The sequence below is a fragment of the Pan troglodytes genome, chromosome 8 (genome assembly GCF_028858775.2).
Source record: "Pan troglodytes isolate AG18354 chromosome 8, NHGRI_mPanTro3-v2.0_pri, whole genome shotgun sequence".
NCBI lineage: Eukaryota > Metazoa > Chordata > Mammalia > Primates > Hominidae > Pan > Pan troglodytes.
Window position 1 is genome coordinate 134,099,549 of NC_072406.2, and position 15,371 is coordinate 134,114,919.

At 44.4% G+C, this 15,371-nt stretch overlaps 1 protein-coding gene across 16 annotated transcripts in view; it reads left to right on the forward strand.

The window, feature by feature from the left end:
* The first annotated feature begins 5,734 nt into the window (after positions 1–5,734).
* TACC2 (transforming acidic coiled-coil containing protein 2) overlaps positions 5,735–15,371 on the forward strand; it is a 258,017-nt gene continuing 248,380 nt past the window's right edge. For 14 of the 16 annotated variants that reach the window (XR_010147040.1, XM_054660560.2, XM_054660568.2 and 11 more), the window contains exon 1: positions 5,760–5,849. Coding sequence is in view for 2 of the 16 variants with exons in the window: in XM_063782189.1 (XP_063638259.1) it covers positions 5,832–5,849 (18 nt within the window). In the remaining 14 variants the exon portion in view is untranslated. Of the gene's footprint in view, positions 5,850–15,371 lie in introns of all 16 variants that reach the window. The other 2 variants (XM_063782189.1, XM_054660567.2) reach the window with 1 other exon arrangement.

Consider the following 15,371-nt stretch of genomic DNA (forward strand, 5'->3'; position numbering starts at 1 on the left):
ACACTGTTTCTCTAAAATCGTCATTGGTTGCAGCCAGCACCAGGGAAAGGCTGGCTCCCAATAGATAGAAAACACCTGAAGCTAGTGTCAGCCGCTTCCTGATAAGATCTCAGGAGTTGGGCAAGTGGGCTCAAGCATGGGCCCTAAGGGGCAAAATGTCAGAGTTTAACTAATATATGACCTTCCTCTAGGAATTCTCGACTGGCAAGGGAAAAATGCCTCAAATGAGCACGCGCACAACTTCAGTAAACACACTGTGAGTGCGGCCACTCCCAAGTGCTGGCAGACCACTGCATAAGTGGACAGCCTGCTCCAAGGGAAGGATCAGGAGAGAAGAAACGCAAATCCCAGAACCGTGCCAACATATAAAACCCCACATTAAGGGTTGTACAGTGCACTGGGATTTCTCAAGTCACCCGCTTGGTCCTCTTCCAAGTATACTTTACTTCCTTTCATTCCTCTCTAAAACTTTTTAAAAAACTTTTACTCCTGCTCTAAAAGTTATCTTGGTTTCTTACTCTACCTTATGCCCCTTGGGTGAATTTTTTCCTCTGAGGAGGGAAGAATAGAGTTGCTGCTGCAGACCCATCAGATTCCCTACTGGTAACAGCTGGAGTGCGGTAAGTAAGGAGGAGAGGGCTGGAAAATGAAGTTGGCTCTGATTCCCATTACTTGAAAATACAGGGTAGGAAAACCCTATCTTCTTAGGTTCAGTGGCTGGGGAGCACCATCCCTCAAGGTGAGAACTGCCTGGCTGAGCCCAGCCAACTCACAGAACTGTATGAGGTATTTTCATCTACTGTGCTAGGCACCTAGTGAGAGCCGTTTTGCGTCTTTCAACTTTGGAAAAAATTATGATTTATTTTTATTTTTTAAATTAATTTTGTTTTTTTTAATGTTTTTAGAGATAGGTTCTTACTCTGTCATCCAAGCCAGAGTGCGGTGGCATGATCATGGCTCACTGTAGCCCAGAACTACTAGGCTCAAGTGATTCTCCTGCCTCAGCTTCCCAAGCAACTGGTACCACAAGCACATGCCAGCATGTGCAGCATGGGAAATATTTTTATATTACCGCCTCGACACTTTCTTCCTTCTACTTTTCTGTGTCATGTCTGCATCTCCCGTCACTTAGATAGGGACCTCACAGTTTGATTCTCCAGACCTTTAATATTTTTTCATATTTTAAATATTTCTTTAATTCTGTTTTTTGAGATATTTTATTAAATTTACCTTCAACCTTCTGTGGAATTTTTTTTTTTAGACAGGGTCTTGCTCTACTGCCCAGGCTGGAGGGCAGTGGCATAATCGTGGTTCATTGCAGCCTCGACCTCCTGGGCTAATGCAATCCTCCCACCAGGAGCAATCCTCTCAAGTAGCTGGAACTACAGGTGCATGCCACTAAATTCAGCTAATATTTTTTATTTTTTGTAGAGATGGGGGTCTCGCTGTGTTGGCCAGGCTGGTCTCAAACTCCTAGGCTCAAGTGATCCTCCCATCTCAGCATCCCAAAGTGCTGGGATTATAGGTATGAGCCACCAAACACTGCCAGAATTTTAAATATCAGGGTATAGGAAAGGTTTTGCTTTCATTTTCAATTTTGTTTTTGTTTTATGGCATGGGGCCAGGCAGGGCAAAGGGTAGATTCCATTGACACTTATTTTTAATTTTCTGCCCGAGTACGTTCCCACCATTGTTCCTGGTGTTTCAGACCCTCTCCAGGGTCTGCAGAGTCTTGTTTGGCTGGAGCCCCTTCTACTCTAGTCTAATGCCCCTCTGCCCTAATTCCTCAACTACCAGGCCATCACTGCTTTCCATTACCCACAACCATGGAGAAAGCTCTCATCAGCTAATGTGCCTTCTCCAGTTTGCCACATTATTACATTATTGTCTGGACATACCTGTTTTTTGTTGTTGTTGTTTGTTTGTTTGTTTGTTTTTGAGACAGGGTCTCGCTGTGTCACCCAGGCTGGAGTGCAGTGTTGCCTTCTCGGCTCACTGCAACCTCTGCCTCCCAGGTTCACTCGATTCTCCTGCCTCAGCCCCCTGAGTAGCTGGGATTACAGGCACCTGCCACCACGCCCAGCTAATTCTTGTATTTTTAGTAGAGATGATTTTGCCATATTGGCCAGGCTGGTTTCAAACTCCTGACCTCAAGTGATCCACCTGTCTCAGCCTCCCAAAGTACTGGAATTACAGGTATGAGCCACTACGCCTCATCTGGACATACTTGTTTTTAAAAATGCTTTTGTTATCATTTTAATGAAGTCTCTTAAAGGAAAGGAGTTGCATTTGTGTGTTCTGTCTTCTTCAGTAAAGAGAGGGCTTTTATTTATTTATTTTATGTATAGAGATAAATGAACCTTAAACATTGTATATTTTTATTTTTATAAATCCACCTGTTTACTGTCATTTCAAACATTACTTTAAATTTATTTTCCCCTCAGAGCTTTTAAATAATCAGGAGCTCTAAGCATTGCCTGGGAAATGTTTTGTTTTCTTTGTGCTCTCTGCCATATGCTAGTGATTTTCAGCAAGGTTGTGTTTACGTGTATTTCAACTGGGCAAATATGAAGTAATATGAAATAAAATAACATTAATCAAACCTGACTTTATGAGCAAGTTTTGAAATAGTTCACATCTCATATTAAAAATAAGTCTTTATTGCTAATTAATGAATGAATGTTTTGGTCAAGAATCATTTCAAAGCTGAGCAGCTGAGTGAATGATAGAAACTGCACTCACACTGTTGCTGTATGGTGGCACCATCTCAGCCGGTATACAGAGACGTCTGCAGGTTTTCATCAGGATCATGGGAACTGCACTGTTGTTTACAGACATTGGAACTCTGACTTGTGACTTTAGTGTAATTTAAAACTTTTTTATATCTCAAAGCCATTTGCATTAGTCCATTTTCATGCTGCCGATAAAGACACGCCCAAGACTGGGCAATTTACACAGGAAGAAGGTTTAATGGACTCACAGTTCCGTGTGCTGGGGAGGCCTCATAATCATGGCAGGAGGCAAGGAGGAGCAAGTCACATCTTACATGGATGGCAGCAGGCAAAGAAAGAGCTTGTGCAGGGAAACTCCCCTTATAAAATCATCAGATTTCATGAGACTTATTCACTATCATGAGAACAACATGGGAAAGACCTGCCCCCATGATTCAATTACCTCCCACCAGGTCCTTCCTGCAACAAGTGGGAATTTAAGATGAGATTTGGGTGGGGACACAGCCAAACTGTATCACCATTTCACCCAAGTTTTATGTGTTGGTACTAGTGGGAGGACTAAAAAACTGTTCCCAGATCAATAAACTGGGAGCAAAAGTGAGAAGTGGTAGAAAGCTGTGAAGAAGGCCCAGAACAGCCCACCCTGATATGCCAGGCTGTTCTTTTGGAAGAAAGCAGTTTGTACACAAGAGAGGTGATGCTGAGAAAGTGAAAAACCTGAAGGTTTTAAGAGCCGAAAAAGTGCTAATGTGAAAACACGCCACATGGTTTTATGTAGGGGCCCCTTTACTTTAATGCTTTTTCCAACAGGAAAATTTGACTTAAGTTATTTGAGTGCAGAATTACACAAGAACTTCAAGAAAAGTTATAAAATGTAATTGCCCAGAACAACTCAGTTCTAGAATAGGGATTTTCCATTTTTGGAGGGCTTTTATGTACATCATCATGATTAAGTCATGCTGGGCCTATGAAGAAGGTGGAGTGTGGGATCATTCTCTTTTTCTACCTGGTGAAATGGAAGTGCTTAGTGCTTGGGCAATTGATCCAAGTCACTGCTAGAAAATAGGTGAATTGGTTGGGCATGGTGGCTTACGCCTGTAATCCTAGCATTTTAGGAGGCCAAGGAGGGTGGATTGCCTGAGCTCAGGAGTTTGAGACCAGCCTGGGCAACACGGCGAAACCCCGTCTCTACTAAAATACAAAAAATTAGCCAGGCGTGGCGGTGGGCACCTGTAGTCCCAGCTACTCCAGAGGCTGAGGCAGAAGAATTGCTAGAACCTGGGAGGCAGAGATTGCAGTGAGCCAAGATCGTGCCACTGCACTGCAGCCTGGGCAACAGAGTGAGACTGTCTCTAAAAAAAAAAAAAAAAAGAAAAAGAAAAAATAGCTGAATCGAGAGTTAGCATCCAGCCTTCAGAACCCTCATTCAAAACTCTTTGGGAAGCTAGGCATGGTAGCTCACACCTGTAATCCCAGCACTTTGGGAGGCCAAGGCGGAAGGATCCCTTGAGCCAGGAGTTCAAGAACAGACTGGGCAATGTTGCAAGACCCCTGCCTCTACAACAAACAAACAAAACAAAACTCTCTGGGCGGTCCTTTGGTATTACAGCATTTTAGTTATTATAAAACTCAGTCTTCTTAAGGAAGACAACTCAACTAACTTTTAAATGTGTGAAAAAAAGGAGTTGTAGTCACTTGAATTTGCACTCTGAATACTAGAATAATTTTGAAAATTAAATATTTCTGATGAAAATTAGATTACCTTTTAAATTTTCTCTGAAAAATTATACATTCACATGAGATAAAATCCCTAGACTAGAAAAGAAATATGAGAGGGAAGTCTTCCTCTTTCCCTGCTTCCGAGTCCACCCACTGTCACTAGTTTCTTATGTGAGTTTCCAGAAAGAATTATTTATATATGATAATGTAGCACATTGTATGGTTAGGTTTAGATCATTGCCTTTATAATGTAGTATTTACACATAAATGTATATCCTCCTTTCGGGGCTTTTGTTTGTTTGTTTTTTGTTTTTTGTTTGTTTGTTTGTTTTGGAGACAGGTTCTCAATTTGTCACCCAGGCCACAGTGCAGTGGCACCATCACAGCTCACCGCAGCCTCAACCGCCCTGGCTCAAGCGATACTCCCACCTCAGTATCCCAAGTATGTGGGACTACAGGCGTGCGCCACCATGCCTGCCTAATTTTTTTGTTGTACTTTTAGTAGACACAAGGTCCCTCTGTGTTGCCCAGGCTGTTCTCAAACTCCTGAGCTCAAGTGATTTGCCCTCTTTGGCCTCCCCAAGTGCTGAGATTATATAGACGTAAGCCACCACATCCAGCCCCTTTCTTTTTTCTTTACATAAACAATAGTATATCATACACACTGTTCTGTATCTTAGTATTTTTCACTTGATGTATCTTGGAGAGTTTTCAGTGATGGTATATAAAGAGCTCCTCACCCTTTCTCCAGCCGCTTCGTTTCCCATTGTATGATTGCATCTTTAATTCCCTGGCTACTGATGAAACTGTAGGTGACATGCTGTTTAGAACTCGCCTAACTAATTGCTCATTCTCCCTTTCTAAAGGAGGCATATTGACATGTTTGAAAAGGACTGCTTGATACTGTCAGTTGAGGCTGGTGATGACCTGTCCCTATTTACTAGAAGCACTGCTAATTTTATGCCTTGCTTTTTTTCTTCTTTTATGGTTGCTTTGTTTTGAAAAGTGGCTTGTCCCAGCCAAAATATAAGTCAAGTAAATCAAATTGCAGCCCAAGGTAGTTGACACTGGCTTTGGATCCCAAATAAATGTGTAGTGAGAAGCACAGAGAGCTGGAGGCTGGCGGCACCTGCAGGCTCCCTGCTCCTTATTACCCTCTCCCTCTGGGCTGCAGAGCCTTCTGGAAAGCTGCTGCCTGGCCTGGGTCAGATTGCTTACACGCCACTGCCTCCCAGGCTGGCGTTCCCAACCTTAAGCCAATGCACATTTATAGAACAATTCCATGTGATCCTGGGGAAGACAGACTGCGGGTGGAGGGCAGTGCTGAAAAGGAGCCTCCGGAAGAGAGGGCCTTCTCCCGCTTCTCTCCTCCTCCTCTCCATGCTGGGGGGATCCTGGGTGAGTGAGTCTCAGACTGAGGGCTTCTTCCTTTGAGCAACCTGTGGCTTTAAACCGGTTTGACTACTGAGATTAGAGGGATAAAAGCATTGCTTGTTTGCTTTCCTTATAAAGTGAAATTAAAGGCATATCTGTGCCTCTCCACTCCTTGTTTCTTAAGCCAAGTGAACTGTACTTTTTCTAATACGTCACTGGTTACTTTTGATAGACTATGGCCCCATTAATCTAGACCTCGATCTCTTCATTTGTGAAATAAGGAGTTGGGCTGGATGATTACTGGAATTTCTTCTGGCCTCTGTTGTGATTCTGCCCATCACAAATTTTAGTTTCAAATGTTTGTGATTCTGCAGAATGATGACTTCAGAGAGAACCCCTAAGGCCCTGAGGGTTTGTAGAACTTTGTGGGAGAAAGTCATTTGAAAGCTCGTATTGTGTTGACCTTGACATGTTTGCACAGGTATTTCTCTAGACTCTCACAAGTGCCTTTCCAGGCCTGTTTCTGATGTTGTGCCTGCCAACTTGAGCCGCCGTGTGATCTTGGCAAACGCTGTGTTTCTGAGTTTGACTTGGTGTCAGTTATAACTGAATCATCAGGTTAAAGCCAAAGTTAGGCAGAATTCTAAGCCTCATGAGAGAATCCTACAGTTCAGTTAAACACAGAAGTGTGTGTGTATGTACTGTTTCATACCCTGTTCCATAAAATAGAAACGCCCCGACCAAAAGCCTTTATCCCACTGACACCACTTATAATCTATTGTGTAATAGCTGCGTATGTGTGTATACAGGGGGCAAAACTCCTCCCAGTTCTAGTGGCATGGTGAGTGTATTAGTCTGTTTTTGCATTGCTGTAAAGGAACACCTGAGACTGAGTAGTTTATAAAGAAAAGAGATAGTTGGCTCATGGTTCTGAAGGCAGTACAGGCTTGGCACTAGCACCCACTTGGCGTCTGCTGCCGTCTCAGGAAGCTTTTACTCATGGTGGAAGGCCAAGAGGGAACAGGCATGTCACATGGCAAGAGACAGAGCAAGAGAGATGCCAGGCTCTTTTCTTTTTTTTTTGTTTTGAGACAGAGTCTCGCTCTGTCGCCAGGCTGGAGTGCAGTGGCGTAATCTTGGCTCACTGCAACTTCCGCCCCCTGGGTTCAAGCGATTCTCCTGCCTCAGTCTCCTGAGTAGCTGAGACTACAGGTGCATGCCACCATGCCCAGCTAAGTTTTGTATTTTTAGTAAAGATGGGGTTTCACCATGCTGGCCAGGCTGGTCTCAAACTCCTGACCTCGTGATCTGCCCGCCTTGGCCTCCCAAAGTGTTGGGATTACAGGCATGAGCCACTGCACCTGGCTGCCGGGCCCTTTTCATTTATATTTTTTATTTGAGATAGGATCTTGCTCTGTTGCCCAAGCTGGAGTGCAGTGGTCCAGTGTAGCCTCGACTTCCTGGGCTCAAGCACTCCTCCCACCTCAGCCCCCGGAGTAGCTGGGACCACAGGCACGCACCACCACACCTGGCTAATTTTCTTATTTTTTGTAGAGAGACCGGGTCTTGCTGTGTTGCCCAGGCTGTGTTGCTCAGGCTGAGCTCAAGCGATCATCCTGCCTCGACCTCCCACAGTGCTGGGATTACAGAAGAGAACTGCCTCACCTGGCCTCCAGCCCCTTTTAAACAACCAGCTGTCATGTGAACTAATAGAGTGAGAAGCCACCGCTTACTACAAGGAAGGCACCAAACCATTCATGAGGGATCCGCCCCCATGACCTCCCACCAGGCCCCACTTCCAATGCTGGGGATCACATTTCAAAATGAGATTTAGAGGAGACAAACCTCCAAACTCTATCAGTGAGAGAGAAGAGGAATGAAACAGAGGGAAAAATACAAGATTCATTTCTTCATTTCATTCAGCAAACACTTATTAAGTGATGCTAAGCAGGCAGTCACCATGAGGTGTAGAATGACCACAGTGGTCCCAGGCCACATGACTGAGAGAACAAGGTTCTCTAAATCTGATGAGCAAGGCAAGAGAGGGATTGGCTTGAGGGAAAGATGTTCAGTGGACATTTCAAGAGGCTGAATCATCTAAGTAGAGACATTGATGGGAGATTTAAAAATGCAGTTGGTGCAGGAGTGAGACATCAGGGCAGGTGCTTTAGGTTTAGAGTCTTTTCCCTGGACTCAATAGAGAAAGCCATGGGAATCAATGGACTCTCCAAGGAGAAGACCAGGCTAGAACACCAAATCCTGAAGCTCCTGGCTGGCTTCACTGAGAGGGTGGGAGGAGGAACTGGAGAAGGAGAAAGAGAGTGGGATTTTGCAGCACCTCGTTAGAAAAGCGTTAGGTGGAAAGAGCCTGGAGGAGGGAGTTCGGGGGATAGTCTCAGATGCTGCAGAGAGGCTGAAAGAGGATGAGGACGGAGACGAGGCCAGCATCTGGGCATCATGGGCAGCTTTTGAGTATGCTTTCAATCGGGGCACATTTGGTTGCAAGAAACAGAAACCCACCCGAAAAGGGGCATTTGTTGAGCAGACATAGTTCTGGGCTGCAGCAACTTCTCACTCCTGCTTCTCAGCAACCACTGGCTTCATTCTGGTCTGAGGGTGGATGGATCTCCTCTGCTGGGATCTTACCCCTGCCTCTCCCTAAGTCCAGCGTGCACAGACTCTGGGCTTCTCTACCACTGGTCCTGGCCCCCATTCCTCATTGCCTGGTGATGAGTGGCCTCCTTTGATGGTCTTCCTTATCAAATATCTAAAGAGAAAATCTGATTGTCCCCACATAAGCCAGAATCTACCCTTAGTCCAATTAGCAGGGTCTAAGAGGTGGGTTGATGTGGTGGGCCAGGACCACTCAGACAGGAGGGAGATGGGGTGTGTTGGGAGGGGTGAGGAATGAGCGGTTTTCAGAGAAAAGAACAAAGGCAGGCCCTCCAACGTGGCTACTCAAGTGTGTGCTGTCATGGGAGCAGATAAATGAATGCTGAGGGTGATGACAGTGTTTCTAACTGCATGCAAGGGCACATACTTAATGGCCAGGGACATGCTGGGGTAGGGGACAGCTCTGCTGGCTAATAGAGGAGAGGGAGAGCGTGGTAAAATACAATTATGTACCCTTGGAGCATTGGCCAGTAGAAAACCAAACTCACTCTGATGCGATCCCGATCCAATGCTCTGAATCCCAAGGAGGCCACAAGCCTAGGGGAGATTTGTCCATCTCAGCCCAAGAGGTCCCATCCCACCCCCAAAGGCAGGCACGAAGACCAAGACTTCAGGTGGTGGCAGCAAGGGAGCAGCCAGACACTGCTCAAGAAACTGACAAGGAAGACTCCTCGGCCGGGCATGGTGGCTCATGCCTGTAACCCTAGCTCTTTGGGAGGCCAAGGCAGGTGGATCACAAGGTCAGGAGTTTGAGACCATCCTGGCCAATATGGTGAAACCCGTCTCTACTAAAAATACAAAAAAAATTAGCTGGGTGTGGTGGCAGGCGCCTGTAGTCCCAGCTACTCGGGAGGCTGAGGGAGGATAATTGCTTGAACCCGGGAGGTGGAGGTTGCAGTGAGCTGAGATCACACCACTGCACTCCAGCCTGGGCAATGCAGTGAGACCACGTCTCAAAAAAAAAAAAAAAAAAAAAAAAGGAAGACTCCTTTTTGGGGGCCTGTACTCACCCTTAGCAGATCTCTGAACAATCCACTGTGACCGTTGTCCTAGGGTTCTTAATTCAGCTGTGTTTAGAAGAGGTGGATATCACTGTGTTTTTATCATCCTAGTCTGCAGAGGCAAATTTGTTCCTGTTATTCTATCTTGTGATATGTCATGGATAGCAGGAGCAACTCAAGATAGCCACCACCTTGCCAACGTTTCGTAAGTGTTATTAATGAGGGTGTTTAAAATCGACACAGTGGAGAGAGTGGCTGTGATGAGTGACTACTCTGAATTTGCGACCTAAAAAGGGGAAATTCTGCTCCACACTCAAGTCAGGGAACAGCCTCAGGAGAGCTCTGTGCCAGATCGGGTGCCAAAGAGTTGGAAAGAGATTAAACCCAGCAACACTGGCTGACTTTATGCAGCCAAGCCGCTTACATCGGTATAAAGTTCAGGAATGACTGAAATTGGTTGTGTCTCACTGTCTGGGGCTCCAAAGAAATATCCAAACCCTACCAAGGTCTGACCTCCTCTGAGTAGCTGCCTTTACTGCATATTAAGCAAGACTTCAGCCTGAAACATGTATTTCTGCCTGCTTGTGCTCAGTTACATGTGAAAGGACCTGGAAAGGTACAAATGTATGGGAAGCTGGAGTGGCCATTTCTTTCTTTCTTTTTTTTTTTTTTTTTTTGAGATGGAGTCTTGCTCTGTCGCCAGGCTGGAGTGCAGTGGCATGATCTCGGCTCACTGCAAGCTCTGCCTCCCAGGTTCAAGCGATTCTACTGCCTCAACCTCCTGAGTAGCTGGGACTACAGGCGTGCACCACCACGCCCAGCTAATTTTTTGTATTTTAGTAGAGACAGGGTTTCACCATGTTGGCCAGGATGGTCTCAATCTCCTGACCTCATGATTGGAATGGCCATTTCTAAGTGGGACAAAGATTTTCATTTTGAGGAGACATAATTTTGCAGCTGGCTCCCTGAGCTTAAAAAGCACAGCTTTGTATTCACTTTTGGTCATTCAGAAAAACCATTCCTCTGAATATCCTTTTGCTGAAACTGGTCATAAGGTTCAAGTTAGAATCTGACAAAGTGCTTTTGCATCTCATATTTCATAGCAAACAGATGAGACAAGCAACGCTTGAATCCCAGTTGGTCGTAAGCTCATCGCCACATGTGTTCCAAGTCTTTGAAAAGCATTTGGTGATATTACTGTTTGCAGGGCCTGGTGGAAGTTTCCCTATTTGGCATTTGTTGGCGTGCCTCTCTTTGCCCAACACCAGCCTGCTTTACTGCCCCAGGACTGTCAATGCTTTGGTGCATTCCTTCTCTTTATTTGGCATAAACAGGGGGACTTGGGTTGACATGTCTTGGTCCAACAGGTGTGGAGGGAAATGACCCTCTACATACACCTATGTCAATCTTGGAGAAGCAGCTATTAAATAGATAGAGGAAAAACGACAGAGGAAAAACAATGCCCAAGGGCAATCGGTCACTCCTTTCAGAGCTTCGGTCAGATAGGTAGATACCAGGAGTTCAGGAAGTTAACCTTTAGAAGATATGTTCATATGTGGCAAGATCAGTCTGCAGGCCCAAGGTCTAGGAGCCAGGAGTAGTGGTCAGACACGTGGTCCTAGGGATCAAACCAGTACAGATGCAAGAGAAGGGCTGAGTGAAGACTTGGGATCCAACACTTGGACTTAGAGTTCTGTTGGAGACACCAGGTCTCATGTATGAAGTGCAACGGGGAAATTCAGTTTAGAAAATGCAAATCGGCTAAGTGCGTTGGCTCACGCCTGTAATCCCAGCACTTTGGGAGGCTGAGGCGGGCGGATCATGAGGTCAGGAGATTGAGACCACAGTGAAACCCCGTCTCTACTAAAAATACAAAAAATTAGCCAGGCTTGGTGGTGGGCACCTGTAGTCCCAGCTACTCGCAAGGCTAAGGCAGGAGAATGGCGTGAACCCAGGAGGCAGAGCTTGCAGTGAGCTGAGATCGCGCCACTGCACTCCAGCCTGGGCGACAGAACGAGGCTCTGTCTCAAAAAAAAGAAAGAAAGAAAATGCAAATCAAAACTAGCTTACTTTAGTAGCCAGATTACTGGCAGATTGCTCAATGCCTGCTTATGAAGAGATGACCTGATTCCAAAGCCCACCACTGACAAGCCAGAGATTGACTCGGCCAGGATTGGCTTAGGAACTGGAGTGGGCTCTAGTCACAAATGAGGAAGGAAGCATTTCTTTTCCTCCCTTCCACCCTGTCTCCTTTTCTTTCTTAATATTTTATTATGGACTTTTCAAGTATACACCAAAGTAGAGAGAATATTATAAGCATCCTTATGTATCCATTACTGGTTTCTACAATTGTCTACAATGGTTGAGCTTATTTCATTTATTATCCTACTTTCCACTAACATCTGCCTTCCTCCCTCCACTGTTCGATTTTTTTGTTTTGTTTTGTTTTCTGTTTTTTGTTGTTGTTTTGTTTGTTTGTTTTTTGCGACAGTCTCACTCTGTCACTGTGTCACCTAGGCTGGAGTGTAGTGGTGTGATCTTGGCTCACTGCAACCTCCACCTCCTGGGCTCAAGCGATTCTCCTTCCTCAGCCTCCCGAGTAGCTGGGACTACAGGCATGCGCCACCATGCCCAGCTGATTTTTGTATTTTTAGTAGAGACATGGTTTCATGATGTTGGCCGGGCTGGTCCTGAACCCCTGACCTCAGGTGATCCACCTGCCTTGGCTTCCCAGAGGCGTGAGCCACTGCTCCTGGCCCTGTTGGATTGTTTTAAAACAAATACTTCCATTGTTTAATCAGTAATATTAAAGTATGTATTTTGTATTAGTTTGTTCTCACACTGCTAGTAAAGACATGCCTGAGACCAGGTAATTTATAAAGGAAAGAGGTTTAATTGACTCACAGTTTCACATGTCTGGGGAGGCCTCACAATCATGGCAGAAGGCGAATGAGGAGCAAAGTTATGTCTTACATGGTGGCAGGCAAGAGAGCTTGTGTAGGGAAACTTCCCTTTATAAAACCATCAGATCTCTTGAGACTTATTCGCTATCACAAGAGCACCATGGGAAAGACCCACCCTCATGATTCAATTACCTCCCACTGGGTCCCTCCCATGACACATGAGAATTATGGGAGCTACAATTCAAGATGAGATTTGGGTGGGGACAAAGCCACACCATATCATGTCTCTAAAAAATTAGGACTCTTTTTGTAAGTGTGTAACCACAGTATCCTTATCATACAAAAAATAAATAATTACTTAATATTAAAAATCGTGTCAGTGTTCAAATATCCCTGGTTGTTTCATTTTTAAAACTTTTGATTTATTTAAAATCAGGATCCAAACGAGTTTCACAAGTTGCTTTTGGTTGATATGTCTCTTAAGGCACTTTTCCATTTCCCCCCCGAGTTACCATATTTCTCCTATATCCTCCACCATATATACCCTCCAGAAATTTCCTATGTCTTCCACTATTATATCTACCTTTTCCAGTAAATTATTTATGTTATGGTTGTAAGAATTGTTTTTGAGTCTTTGCTAATTCCAAGCTCTGAGTCATCTTTGCATCTGCTTATATTGATTATTTTTCCTCTTGATTATAGGTCATTGTCTTATTCAGCCCAGGCTGCTATAACAGAATATCATAGACTGGTGAATTAAACAACAGAAATTTATTTCTCACAGTTCTGGAGGCTGGGAAGTCCAAGATGAAGGTGCTGGCTAAGGCCCTAGTGAGGATCATCTTCTTGGTTTGCAGATGGCCACCTTCTTGCTGTATCCTCATATGATAAAGGGACCATTTCTCTCAAGTATCTTCTTACAAGGGCACTAATCTCATTCATGAAGATGGAGCCCTCCTGACCTAATCACCTCTCAGATGACTCACCTCCAAATACCTTCACATTGGAGATTAGATTTCAACATATGAATTTGGGGCAGGGGGTATAACATTCAGTCTATAGCAGTATGGTATATTATTTTCTGTATATAGTGTTGGAGTTTGCTAGTATGTTTTTCAATATTTTTGCATCACTCATGTTCATGAGTGATATTGGTTTGTAGTTTTTGTCTGTGTGTGTGTGTGCCATTTTTATCAGGTTGAGGAATCAGTGTCATTCTTCATAAAAGGAATTAAGGTGTTCTTCTGCCTTTAAAATGCTTTGGAATAATTTGTAGAGCACTCTGGGACTATCTGACCTTTAAAGATTTGGTAAAACTCCCTCATGAAATTATCTGGGCCTGATCTTTTTGTTGTGTTATGGTTCCTTAGTAAATTTCTCTATCGTTTTTCTGTGGAAATAGGTATGTTTAAGTGTTGTAACTTTAGTGGTGTCATTTCTGGCAATCCTCATTTCACTAGGATGCTATCCATTTCATTTTTTTATTTGCATAGACATCTGCAAGTCAGCCTCTTATAATGTTTAAAATTTCTTCCGTTACAATGGTTATTTCCCTCTTGTAATTTTGTGTGTTTGTGCTTTCTCCCTTTTTCTTTCTGATCAAGGTAGCTAGTAATTTTTCTAGTTTATTCCATTTTTAAGAATTAGGCTTTTGTCTGGGCATGGTGGCTCACATCTGTAATCCCAGCACTTTAGGAGGCCGAAGTGGGCGGATCACCTGAGGTCGGGAGTTTGAGACCAGCCTGGCCAACATGGTGAAACCCCGTCTCTACTAAAACTACAAAAATTAGCCAGACATAGTGGTGGGCACCTGCAATCCCAGCTACTCCGGAGGCTGAGGCAGGAAAATCGCTTGAACCCAGGAAGTGGAGGTTGCAGTGAGCCGAGATCACACCATTGCACTCCCTAGCCTGGATGACAAAGCAAGACTCTGTCTCAAAAAAAAAAAAAAAAGAATTAGGATTTTGATTTGTTCATTAATCACTCATTTTTCTCTTCTCTACTTCATTTATTTCTGCCTTTAACTTTATTTTTTCTTCTTTGTGCTTTTCTTAGTTTACTTTGTTTTTCCTTTCCAGTTTTTTGAGTTGGGAATTTAATTCATTATTTTCCTTCTTTCATTTTCACTGACAAATGTGTTTGATGCAATGAATTTTCCTCTGATCACTGCTTTAAATACATCCCATTGACTCTGATATATATGTAATGTTTTTGCTGTCATTATAAAACTGCCTTTGAAAAGGTTGTAACACTGAAAGAGATCTGACCTAACCAACTCTATTTTGCCTTTAACCTCCAAACTGCCTGTGGTCACTTCCGGATGTGGGCCAAGATAACTTTGGGAGTTTATAGTTTAAACGATAATAGCCCTTTCCAAAACTAAACCACCTTTTTTTTTTTTTTCTTTTCTGAGATGGAGTCTGGCTCTGTCACCCAGGCTGGAGTGCAATGGCACGATCTGGGCTCACTGCAAGCTCTGCCTCCTGGGTTCATGCCATTCTCCTGCCTCAACCTCCCAAATAGCTGGGACTACAGGTGCCTGCCACCACGCCTGGCTAATTTTTTTGTATTTTTAGTAGAGATGGGGTTTCACTGTGTTAGCCAGGATGGTCTCGATCTCCTGATGTCATGATCCGCCTGCCTCAGCCTCCCAAAGTGCTGGGATTACAGGCATGAGCTACTGTGCCCAGCCCTAAACTGCCTTTATAAAACTAATGAAAAGGGCTAGGAGCGGTGGCTTACGCCTGTAATCCTAGCACTTTGGGAGGCCGAGGCAGGCAGAAAACTAATGAAGGTCACCAAGTTAGGAAGATAAGAGAGGCCTAAATTCTGCTAAGATGTAGGTGTAGTTGGCCAGGCATGGTGGCTCACGCCTCTAATTCCAGCACTTTGGGAGGCCGAGGTGGGTGGATCACCTAAGGTCAGGAGTTCAAGACCAGCCTGACCAATATGGTGAAACCCCGTCTCTA